Below are 13043 nucleotides of genomic sequence, written 5' to 3' on the forward strand. Positions count from 1 at the left end.
ACTTAAACCAAGATTTAAGGGAAATGTGCAGCACTTCTTCAGAACCACTGTCACTGTTGAATATCTGGAGATGTATGTAGGAGAATAAACACTCACTTTTCAGAAAGGAAGCAAAACCTCATCCAAACAGGAAAAGCTATGATCACATCTGCTGTGAGTATTTAATATATAAACTTCACTGAAACATTGTTTGTGTCCCAACCTGAACTTGATTTCCCCGGACTGAATCGAAGCTTTGGCACAAATTCATGTTTTGGCATTCAGATAAAAAGTAGAACACATAATATAGTAACTAATTCCAGCATCCGCTCCAGCAACCTGTTTTGAAAGAAGAGTTATCAGCCACACTTGCTGAACTTGTACTGAAAATGAACTTTGGAAACAAAACAAGCCCTTGCACCATCTGAAGCTCAGTCAGCCACCTCCTAATGTTTCAGTGCAAATCAAATGACAAAAAAAAAAAGAATGATGACAAACTTTTTCCATGTTTAAATAACTTTACATGAGAAAAAAACTTGCCTCACAATGAGCTAGATTCTTCAAAGCTGGCAGATGAAAGTCATTTATTACAGAAAACAAGATAATTCCACAGTAAATAATTCTGACTTTTTTTTTTTAAAATGCTCTAATATTGTAGCACAGCTAAATCAAGAAACGATTAAACAAGACACTAATTCAAGCTCTCCAGCATAAAAAGAAACAGGGTAGTAATGTCTTATCAGAAACCTCAATAAAACCAAACTAAACAAATGCAACCAACCACTCATACATTACTCAAAAGAAAAATCAATCACTCCATTTATTATCGCTAAGAAAAGAAAATCACTGCAACAAATTCACCTCATACAAATATGAATTTTATTTACAATTTTCCAAATTATCAATCAAATCCAACTTCTCAATTAAATGTCCTTTAAAACAAATTGAACACTGTGTTCTTTTTACATCTGCAATATGGAGTCCATAGGTACATGCTATTTGGGGCATCTAATGGAACAAATTTAGATCACTATGTGTGTTAAAACACCAAAGGTATTCTGTGAAGACTCTTCCTTTAAAATTTATCTGCCTCAGGGACAAGCATTTCTACAACCACTTTTTAATGACAATTAATTAGGAAGGTTTAAAAACCCAGTATTTTATACCAGGACATACTGTTCACATATACTTCAGGGTGTGTTACCATGTTCCTATTGCAAAGCTGCCTGCTCTATAAGCAATGCTACTGAAATCAGACTAAAGATTACCCACAGATTTAGATATTATTCAATGTGAATAAAAATGGCCATTGATGACTTTTACTTGAGTATGTGTAATTATGGGCCAAACTTGTACCTGATCTGGTACCAGTGTGATGTGATCTGTTCTGAAACTTGAAACCGCATGGGTTATAATAAAATCTTTTACAAATGTATTGCACATAAGGTTCCTCAAAAGCACAAATCTGTATTTTTTCATCCTGAACTCAGAATCTACCTGCTCTCATGAAAAAAAAAAATCAACCGGATGGCAAAATAATTTATTTTTCTCATCCCAGTGTCTGTGAATGAAGAGAAGAGGGAGAAGATATATACACTTTGGAATCCATTCAATTGTTTGTTTCTTCTGCATGTGATTTGTACTTCAGAGATGAGGATTTAAAAAAATAAAAAGCCAGACAGACCTTGGATTTATCGTTAAAAGTACCTCAAAAACATAACAAAAATTCAATTTAATTTTGATACATATTAAAATTTTAGTCAGTTCTGCCTGACAGCATAACACGACAGAAATGCACAAGACTTTAAACATGCTTTAAAATGACATTCAACAAAGTATTTAAAATTTAATAAATAGCATACAATCACACACAAATACATTTCATACTGGATCTTTAAGCCTACTAAAAACAGACTGGCAAAGAATAAATAAAACAGTAGTTGACAGTTTTGTTTTTAAAGGTGTAATTTCTTGTTGTCACACTATTAGCCACATACTAACCTGTTTATCACAAAATTGGAAGTTAGGAGCTTTTTTCCTCACTGATCTGTTTTGCTCCAACATGTAGTATCATAAAAAAATACACTAAAAGGGTTTTCTTTTGGTTTCTTTTAAACAACCAGTCTGCGACCGAGTAAACCTTTTAAATACAATGAATAAATAGGGAATTAGTAAAGCAAATTCAATTGCAACAAAAACGCAACACCCCAAGAAAAGAGCCATGGAAATATATAGCCATTGCAATATTAGACAATAATAGTACTTAAAGTGATAGTGCTTGTGCACTAAGCTCATTAGAGACCTTAATATGATTTTAGTGCAAATCCCTTGAGTCCAAACAAGCTTTATACCCTACAGTATTAGGGAAAGATCTATTACCAGTTGGAACTTACTCTGTAGTGTATTTGTACATATTGGATATTTAAAGAACTAACACATTGTAATATCTTCGGCCCTTTATTACTTCAAATCAAAAAGACTAATGACTGGGGATTTTACATACTATTTGGCTTGTACCATATTAGATTGCAGTTTAGTCAGTGCTAAAAAAGCTTTTGCCATCAGTTTATCTACTATGCCTAAATTTCACGTATCATTGTATTTTGTACTTCTGAAAGAAAAAGAATGCTCCTGCAGAAAGTTTCTCCTCCCTTTAAGTATGTTCACATTATGATGAAATTCAAAAATATTTAGACAAAGTGTTGAATAAACTCAAAGAAAAGTACATATTTTACATTAACAATCCTTACCAGTATTTAGTATATTAAGTTACAAGTATGTTGGCAGTAATACAACAGAGTCAATTCCTAAAGGAAAATAATTCTGTACAAATTTACCTGTTAATATGGGGTTAAACAGGCAGCCAGTAAGTCTTGAGCAGCCATGTGTCAGGTTTGAACTATAGTACCAGGATAAACTAAATTTGAAACTAAGGGGGAAAACTTCAGTTTAACGAGTAATCTGATTATACTGGATACACACATTGTGTATTCAGAGCCATTAAAATGTTTTCTCTTACAGTTCCATAATGTCATCCAGTATAACAAGTTTAATCAACCACACAGGCTAAAATAGCTTTAACATAATGCTGTTCTGGATTTTTAAAACTAAAAACTAATTTTAACTGTGAAGTACAAAACAATGACAGATATTGCTCCAACTTGTACACAATCTTTCCTAAACAATCCGTACCTAGCAGAGTAATAATGCCTCATCGTCACTAGTTTCATTTTTCACTGTTGCCTCTAGGCAAGTGTCAGGTATCTGGGCAGTGTGTACGATGCCACAGCTCTCACAGGGGCCATCTCGACTGCATGACCTCACACTGTGATGTGTTGCACTGCAAGGCTGTCTAAGCCCTGGTCCTTGATCTGAGCTGAGATCAAGTAGAGGTCTTGAACAGTCATTCATGTCAAAGTCTGATGCTACATCAGAGACTGGAATTAACATTTCAACATCATCATCCTCTTCTCTTCCACTTACCCCATTATCAAGCTGTCTCAAAGGACTTTGGTTCTGATTCACTGAGCTTGATCTCCCTAAAGTAAAGCGTACCCAGCGTAAGCCTTGAGTCATACGGCTTAATGCGCTCGAGAGCTGGTGGCGTGCAGGGCTTGTGCTTGGGGGCTCTACACTTGTCACTTCTCTTCCACCATCCGTGGTACTGCAGCTGCTGCTCTGAGCAGAGGAACTCCCACACGCTCCCACTGCTGCTTCTATTGCTGTTGCAGGAGGGACTTTTTGAGGCAAGGTGGCAGCAACACCACCAACTGCTCCTGCTGTGTCTCTTCTTTCATTTTCTGTGTCTGTATCATCAGATTCAACTGAAAACAAACCTCTGTGAGTATTATTTCTTTCAGCTTCTCTACTAGTACTTTGGCTGGCAACATCATCTCCATCTGCTGAGACCAATGCCAACGATCCAGAATGACGTGACCTCGCAAAATTAAAAATTCGATTCCAAATGTTACTTGATCTGCCAGCAATAGGAAGTCTGATTGAGGTAAATCCAAGCTGAGATCGTACTGCCAGCCTCAGGTTTTCAAGAACTGAAGCCTAAATAAGAAGACAAGGAACAGTCAAACACTGACAGTCTGCTGGTACTGTTCTAGCAAAGAAAGAATGCTGACTATTGTGCAAAACAGCATTTAACAAAGTTAAATGTAGAATCATAAATATTAGAAAATGTTGCATCTTTCTTAATAAGGATCTGGTATATGGAGCAATAGGCTATTTTAAAAAAAAAAGTGGGCATGACAAAAGTCTAGATGCTCTAGAGGAAAAAAAATTATAAACAGGCAAATTAAGTGGAAATACATATGTAAAGGCAATAAAAGAGCAATGACTTCTATACAAGGTATATTTCTGCCCTAATCAAGGACCTCTAAATAAAGACAATGTCAAAAGCATTATAGGCACTATAGTCTGGATATGGAACACTGATCAAAGAAAAGTATAACTACAGAGCCAGTAGAACAGGCATACAAAATCTGTTACTAACAGTCTTATCAAAAAGGTAGTCACTGTGGATTTTAGAGTACAGCACACAGAAACATGTCTCAAAAAGCTTAGGATTTGTAAACGTCTTTCTGAAAATATTTAACAAAGGTGGCTGCCTTCTTTATCCACAATCATAGGGCTGCCTCAAAGGCACTAAATTAAGTAACTTCTCCAGCAGAGGGTTATAGTTTGGGTTTTTTCCCCCCTTTCTGGTATAATCAGTTAATTCCAGATTCAAAATGCTTGAATGCTTCTGTTCAAATAAAATTATCTTATGTGTTCTAAACTATAAATTTGCCAAATTCAGTATACATTTTCCAGTTATCTAGATACAGAAGAATGCATTCCTTCATTTTCCTTTTTAAAATCCTGCAGAACTTTTCAACTGTAAGGTAACACAAACATAAGAACACAAACTCCTTTGTCTTGGGGATCCTGAACTCAAACTTAGAGAAAGCATTGCCTTAGCTAAGTAGCCCAATTCTCAAATAGGGTAGAAGATCTTCCAGATGCCCATCATTCTAAAAATATTCACAGGTGGTTTTAATTAGAGGATAAAGCCCATATTCACAACTTTTCATGAAGATTATGGCAAAAAGTAGAATATTCTTCAGAAGAGCCATTTCATTATTAAACCCTTAACATATATGCATGTATTTCCCTTCATTTATAAAACCTGAAATTTAGTGTTCTCATGCTGTCACCTTCATCTCCCTTCCACCTTCCTCCAGACAACACAGCAGAATATCCAAACAATACTTCATGCACAACCTACCTCTTCTGTTCCCTTAGTTCCATAGGATGACTGAATTCAAGCATGCAGTACATGTGTACATCAGCCTTACTTTTAAAAGCTACTGAAGAGACTGCTACTCATCTTTGAAAATCCAGTTCTGAAAGCGTGTATCGGTTTTAGGCAGAAAGCACTACGCTGAAATTGGAGCATCCAACATTCCTACACCTTGAGACTTCTAGCAAATCTTGAATAACTATCTCCAGTCCTAGACAGATTTGCAATCTTAAAATGAGTATTTTGCTGAAAACAAATTTTAACACACCTTGACTTAATACTGACTCCCTTGTCCCAACGCTTTACCATATTAAAAATCGAGTTTTGTAATTTATAGAATTCAATCTACATTGCCTTGAGATTTTACTAAAGTTTCCTCTGAAGAACAAAGGTTTTAAACAATGCAACTTCACTCGTTAAATATGAGTAAAGCTTTTATCATGGAAGCATCAATGTTCTAGAATGACATTTTCATTACTTTTGATGGCCTGCTCACTACTATTTCTTGTTTCTATGCTAGTTAATTGCTCAGTGTAGTTACTTCAGTTTTCAAGGCCACAAGTCTTGTTGGTACACTGGTGTTCATAATGGGAATTCAGTAACACTCTCACTGTTTGAAACTATTGTACATGCATTGATATTTGATGGAGTGTAAAATCATGATTACATAGAAAAACGATGAAGCAACTACATCTTATTATGTTTAGTTACAAAAGTTTGCCATATAATTCCAACATATTCTGAAATGAACTTAAAATGTATCCAAAGAAACAGTGGTTAATTCAAGTCAAACTGAAGAGTAAAGAAAATTTCAGTAATTACAGATTTTTAAAAGCTTCAGTAGCAGTCTCTGATTGCAGTCTGAGGTTTTTTAGAACTGTCCTCTCTATGAGATTTCATTTTAATAAAACCCAAGATCTTTACATCACCTTTATGGGATTTCAAGATGAAAAAGGGGTCTGAGCAAGCTAGTTTTTCTGTGTGCTCCTACACATATTCATGTACACCAAACCTGAAGTGCTTCACACAAGGTAGTCATCTGCAGGAAACACTGATTTGTTCCAAGTTACCTATAGTAGAGCTGGCCATGACAACTGCATTGCCTCCAGAGACTTTTTGAGCTAACCCTACCTCAAGAGACTTGCGAACACAGATCCATCCTAAACTGGTGATGGTTAATTTTTCTGGAAAAGAGGACAGCAAGCCAAATTTGTAAAAGTACAGAACTGGTTTGAAACAGAAACATACTGATCTTTATGATAACCACTGTAACTCACTGAAAAAGAACAAGGGATTCTACAGTGTTCATTATAGACATTTATTAAATCCACTGATGACGTTCAGTGCTAATTTAGCTATCAAAAAAAATCTTTACAATGTTTTTATAAAGCCTCTCATTCAAACTGCAATTTATTTTCCTCTTTTCCTCTGCAAAATCTTTTGTGATAGCTCCCAGCTGCTGGTGAACATGTGAGCATGAAAGAACATGTGACAGTCATGTAATTTTCTTACCATAACTTTGCTGTATCAACTGCAACACAATATAATTAATGCCAACTCTAACAGAGCACAGCTTTACTTTTTCTTCTAATTCTCGCAAGACCTTTATAACCAAAAGACATTTTAACTACTTAAAAAGTTTTTTTGACAGAAATTCATTTATGAACCAAGAAATGCCCCAACCATCCACCTCTGAATCTGGACGACTAGAAACTATCAACTGCCATTTACTAGCTTTGCTTTGTTACTCATTCACAATAATTGGTATTACACCCTGCCCTTCTCCATCATCTTATTATACACAGCAGGCATGAATGCACCTACACACTGTGCATGTGAACTACCATTCTGCATTAGAAGTTTAGGTCTTCTTTCCCAAATCACAATGTGCCATCTTGCAGTCCTTACTTTCACAACAGTAACTCAGAACATACAATTAGATCTACCAAGCTATTATTTTTCCTGCAAAAGTGAGTTCTACAGTGCATTACTGGCATTATCAACAAAAGAAAGCCTGCAAAAGAAACTATGGTGTTACTATATCACGATTTTGTTCAAGGGATAGAAATTTGTATAACACTATCGACATGAAAGGACAAAAAGGAAATGCTGTAGAGGAAAAGGAAGCAAATCAAAATTATTATTTAAAGATATTAATAATATCTTTATTTCAGTCTCCTTTAAAATTTAAGGGGTCTGCCTGTTATTTTGAAATCTTACCTGATTTGGGGAACAAACAGGGAAATCTTCAACTGGTGGAATTAAACCCTGGGCAATTAATTGGCCATAGGATGGAGGAGCTTCTCTTCTTAACAGTTCAGCCTCAACCCTTGACAAATGAGTTTCAAATGATCTTTCAAAGAGAAAAGAAATTTCAGAATATGTAAGACACTGATTTATATGTGCGTGTGTATGTATATATATATATAAGAATGAAAGTACATCAGACTATTGTAATCTGAAATAAAAACTTCAGAAGATGAAGTTTTGCAAATTTGAGACTTAATTGGCAAAGAATATAAAGTAATTCCTGTGTGTCTGTCCAGCTGAAACGAGAGCAAAAATTGTAAAAGACTTAAGGACATGGTATAAACTAGTCTACAAGAGAAGAAACATACTGTTATATACAGAACTGTGATATAAATTGCAAGTTAATTAACTGCAGTTTTCCCACACTTCTTTCTTGGTAACACCATCTGAAAGCTTTAACCCTCTATAGTGAAGTGATCAGGATACTTCTATCCTCTTTTCTTCACTGGGAGAGTAGTCAGTGCCTAGAACAGGCTCCCCAGGAAACTGGGTCATGGCATGCAGCCTCCAGAGTTCAAGGTACATCTGGACAATGCTCAGCCATAGGTTCTAGCAAGGTTTAGCTTTTGATGTCCTGCAAAAAGCAGGGAATTAAGACTTGATATTCCTTATGGTCCCTTCCAACCTGATAAACTCTATGAGTAACTACCCTCTTTTCACTATCAAAGAAAAAGGAGCAATGTCTTCACAAATCATGTGCAACAATATCCATACGACAATAAAACTACTTCAAGTACAAACAACAGAAGACACCAAACATTTAATAAAGTTGAGTTCTACTTACCTTCGCTCAAACATCCTGAGTGAGTATAATTTGCAAGTACATCCCAGTGCAATGACAAGCAGCAATCCGCAGATAAGACTCCCAATGACAGCTGCAGTTATCACTCTAGTGGGCACAATGACTGGGCAATTCTCTTCGTCACTGCCATCGCCACAGTCATCTTGAGAATCACAAACCCAGCTCTCAAACACACAGCGGTTATTTTTACAGTGGAAATTGCCTGGCTGACAGAAGAAACAATTCTTTTCATCCGAACCATTAGGGCAATGGTTCTGGTAGTTGCAGCGATCTGAACGAGGGTAGCAAACACCATTTCGAGAGCAGGGAAACTCATCTCTTTGGCACATGGTGCAGTTGGTTTCATCCCTTCCATTTGGACAGTGCCAGTAGCCATCGCAGCGTTGCTGCTCTGTGTAGCACCCCCAATTTCCACCACATGGGATTTCCCAGGGCAAACAGAAGCCATCAACTTGATAGGTTGCATTGAACCCTCTTGCAGCATTCACTTTGTCAGCACAAAAATGCACTCTTATCTGTCCTGAGGATGAAACAACTGTGAGAGGAGCATGAGAATCAAATGCTGTCAGTACCCGCAACAGCCTCCGTGGATTCTCCTCTAATCCATCATATATTTTGACATAGTCTCCATAACCTGTACCATCAAGTTTAAAATCAGTGAATCTCAAGATTACTTTGCGATGATCACCAGTGTCTATCAGCCAGGTGCAGTTGCTGCCAGGTGGATAGAAGTCAGGATAGTTGGGAGAACTGAAAGTACCATAGAAGTATTTCAACCACTGCCCACATGTTGGCACATCACAGTCTATTTCATCTCCCAGGTCAAGACAGTCAATGTTACCATCACATTTTAAAGATTCTGGAAGGCAAGTGTAAAGCTTGGTAAAGCGGGAAAGACACTGAAACTGATTGTTTGCACAAGGCTGAAAGGAAGAAGCTGTTGGAGGATTAGCTTTGGCACAGATTTCTTCATCTGAGTTGTCCCCACATTCATCCATATTGTTACACTTCCAACTTTCTGGAATACACTTCCCATTAGCACAATGAAACTGGTCACAATCACAACTTGGTTCATCAGATTTCCCTGAAAGTAAAAAAAAATAATTTTCTTAAGAGTTTAGCACCTTATGGTTTGTGTTGCATATTTATTTGCTGCACCAGGTACTTCAGAAGGGCAAAGCAAAAAGTGTCTTTAAACCATGGCAACTTTCAGCAAATTTCAAGACAAAACATTTTTTTCAAGTCAAAATTCCATCAACACATCAGCACGAACCTTATTCTTAGCTGATTTCAGTCAAATAACTTTAACCCAAGCAAGAAAACAATGCTCATTTATAGCTATTGAGAATTCTGACTTCCAATATGCTAAAAGTAAGTTAGAAAAACACTCATCTATCACTCAAAATACAGGAACATTTTGTGCTGCAGTACTGCTTATCTCCTCAGATTCCTTCCCAGAAAAGCAGTCAGACTCTCTTCTGCTTTTGGAGGTTCCTACTTTCAAACAAAGGATCTAAGGCAAGAGAGAAGCTGACAGCTGAAGATTACATATTATCACCAACCAAAGAAAGAAACCTCTGTCCTCTCCTTTTCCCACTGTTTGCTGTAAGATGGGAGTGCAGCAAATGCAAAAATGCATGCTTGCATTTACTTCTGAAAGTTCCAGCCATGCTGAACACAGAAGCATACCTGGGATCCAAGTTATTTCAGCTCTGCAACAATTTAGCCGAGTCAAACACTGCTGTATCACTTTTAATCAGTTATTTCTATAAACCACAGTACAGACTGCAAAATTTGCTATAAAACAAATTGTCATGGTCTCAATATTTAAAACAAGTCTGCAATGCAGATGGTCCTACAAGCAGTAATTCAGAAAATAAACTAGACAAATATACATTCATTCTGAGGAGCCCTATACTAAAGGTTTCAATAAGGAAAAAGGAAAGACAGCATGATGAACACACCAAAATCCTAATGTTTCCAGGAGAAGCATGTTATGGTTTATTTTTAAAAGAGAACAATTCAGATTGGAATGGAGGGCATCTAATAAATTTTTTTGCTCAAAACAAGACCAACTGGCGTTTGAATAGGCTCTTCAGGGCCTGCTCCAACCAAGTATTTTTAAAGTTCAGGTGCTTTACTATACGAGATGATAAAAGTTTTCACAGCTAGCTTGAATTTTTCTTGCAGGAGCTAATCTGCTGTGTGATAGGTCAAGTCATATCATACTTCCCCTTTTTTTTTCTACTTTAATACCTCTTAGAAAGTATTAAAAATAAATACTCTAACTTAAAATAATTTTTCTTTAGAAAAGTGTAACACAGTTTTTACATTTCACAAATGCTAAAGCTTTTAAAAAGTGGATACAGGAAAAAATTATATCATCAAGAGTGATAACTATTATAAACACTGCTGAAGAATGTTTAAGTCTGCAAATTTACTTTCAGAGACTGAAGAATGAAAGGAGAGCAAAATGTATGTGCTGCCAGTGACTAATTGTCAGAACATGTTTATTTCACTAAAAAAACTCTGAAGAACAGATGCAGTATAAATGATACCATCTTCTTGTTCTGTTACAGATCTACAAGTATTTATATATATAGTACACTCACACACAAACATATGGTTCACAATATTAGTACAGCAAAGTTGGAACCTTGGCCTTGAATCTAAAACCTGTAAAACTGAATTGCTAGACTAGTCCAACCTAAATTGAATGACTATGCTCCATAGGTGGAGGTAATAGAATAGTAGGTAGGAAGTAGTAGAATATGCATCACTGAACCTGTTCAAGTACTGCTTATAATCTAGCTCTGTCCTTCTGCATTGCAGAACCTGGAACAGGTTGAGAAGAAAGCTGTAACATGGAGTTATAAATATAGATGGGAATATTGCAGTAACAAAACAAGATACAATTTCAACCCAAGCTCTTCCTTCCACAAGCATTTAAACATCCCAGAAAAGAGCTGGGATACTTGATCCTGATTTAGCATTTTTAATCACCAATCCTACAATCCTTACATGAAGAAAATTTGCCTATGAATCAAAACTTAGAGTCTTAAAATGATAAGATATGTACTAAACAAGATTAACTTTGGGAGCTGTACCACAGAAGACTTCAGGACAGCACAAGATCATTAGCAGCACCCATATATAGTTGCAGCCAAAGGGCTAACACTTGTGTTAGAGGCCATTGACCTCTGTGCTTTTGATAGTTTTTGTTTTCCTCTCTACATCACCATTAGTAAACTCTGTCCCATTTCAACTCCCATAACTAAAAAGGCTAATAAATGCTAAGTAGTGGGAGGAAGAGGGAAGAAAGACAAGTAAAAGCAGCACATTTACTTTGTAGTCCAGAACCTTTCCTACATGTAATGTGTTTTTCTATTACTGGTTTAAGTTAAATATTTACATATTATTTTCTTTAAACAAGGATTAATCCAAACAATTCCCATGACCTATCTTCCACATCAGCTATTAAACATGGGGCTCCCTGATGGTCACTTTTGCACTTGGAAACTCTAGTGTTTCTATCATTCCAGCACAGATAAGCCTAACTTGCATCCAAGTAACTCAGGTATTACTGTTTTTTCCCCTTCTTCTACAATGACTTGCCAACTTTTAGAGTAGCCTTATAAACACTGAATTAGATAGTCTATTGAGGTGTTAATCTGCTTATGAGAAGAAACCAAACATAATGGCACAGTTGAATGCACAGCAAGCATCAGTATTTCAGGAGCCTATTCTGACACTCAAAGACAGAAAAGGTAGATGATTATTAAAGCCAAGTCAACTCTTCTATATACAGGTTAGTTTAAAACATTAAAGACCACTCTGATCACTGAAACACTGATTTCACCTTAATTGTGAAATACTTCCTAAGTACTGTATCAAACATAGGGAGAAAACTCAAGCTAAAGCTTCAGTAAGGCTTGTTTGTTAAAACACAAACAAACCTCCCCAAAATAAAATTTATTTTTAAAAAGACATTTATAATTGTAAATCATAAAGTCTTAAGCACTCTAATCAACAACAAAAAATAGAAGAAATCAACTTGCAGAAAAAACTACCTATTATTGAAAATATTACAGATTCTTCCAAGAGGGGTTACATAATGAAATTGTCTCAAGATCAGAGAAAAAGAGAAGAAAGCATTTTCAGAATAATTTTACAAAGCCTATGGCTTACCTACCCTACCCCATTCCAAACTCTTATCCAAGGTATCCTTCCTTCTCAAAACCCCTCAGGAAGGAATGCTGCCTTTCCTCTGCACCTGCTTTGAGAAGGAGGTGAAAAGGGCAAAAGCTGATGCCTGACACAGGGTAACAGTGTTCACCCGGTCCACTGAAAGAAACAGCAGCACAGGATGACTGATTAGCCAGTGACTTCTTCCCTGCTCCCTGACATTTTTTGGTAAGACAGCAAACAAAACCCAGGTGGCCCACTGCCCTGGAAATTGGGCCAGCATCACAAATGCAAGGCTGCGTGCTTCCCCAAGATCTGCTAAAGTGCTAGGAGCTGAGGCACAGAAGGAGGTTTTTGTAAACTGGAGAACAGGTGATAGAGGAAGGATAAGCCTGCTTGGAAACTTGTGAGAGACTGACACAGAGGAGGAAGTTACTAGGTAAGAAGAGTGCAGAGTACAAACTGGGACTAAATACA

General features: G+C 36.6%; 1 protein-coding gene across 1 annotated transcript in view; it reads right to left on the reverse strand.

Annotated features, from left to right (window-relative positions):
* Positions 1–601: 601 nt before the first annotated feature.
* The window catches only part of LRP12 (LDL receptor related protein 12), a 51198-nt gene continuing 38756 nt past the window's right edge, over positions 602–13043 (reverse strand). Inside the window, exons 5-7 of the mRNA XM_062491202.1 lie at positions 8364–9465; positions 7490–7622; positions 602–4035 (exon numbers count right to left, since the gene is read on the reverse strand). Of these exons, the coding sequence (XP_062347186.1) occupies positions 3172–4035; positions 7490–7622; positions 8364–9465 (2099 nt within the window). The 3' untranslated portion in view covers positions 602–3171. The remainder of the gene's footprint in view (positions 4036–7489; positions 7623–8363; positions 9466–13043) is intronic.

Source organism: Cinclus cinclus, chromosome 1 (assembly GCF_963662255.1).
Source record: "Cinclus cinclus chromosome 1, bCinCin1.1, whole genome shotgun sequence".
NCBI classification, from domain to species: Eukaryota; Metazoa; Chordata; class Aves; order Passeriformes; family Cinclidae; genus Cinclus; species Cinclus cinclus.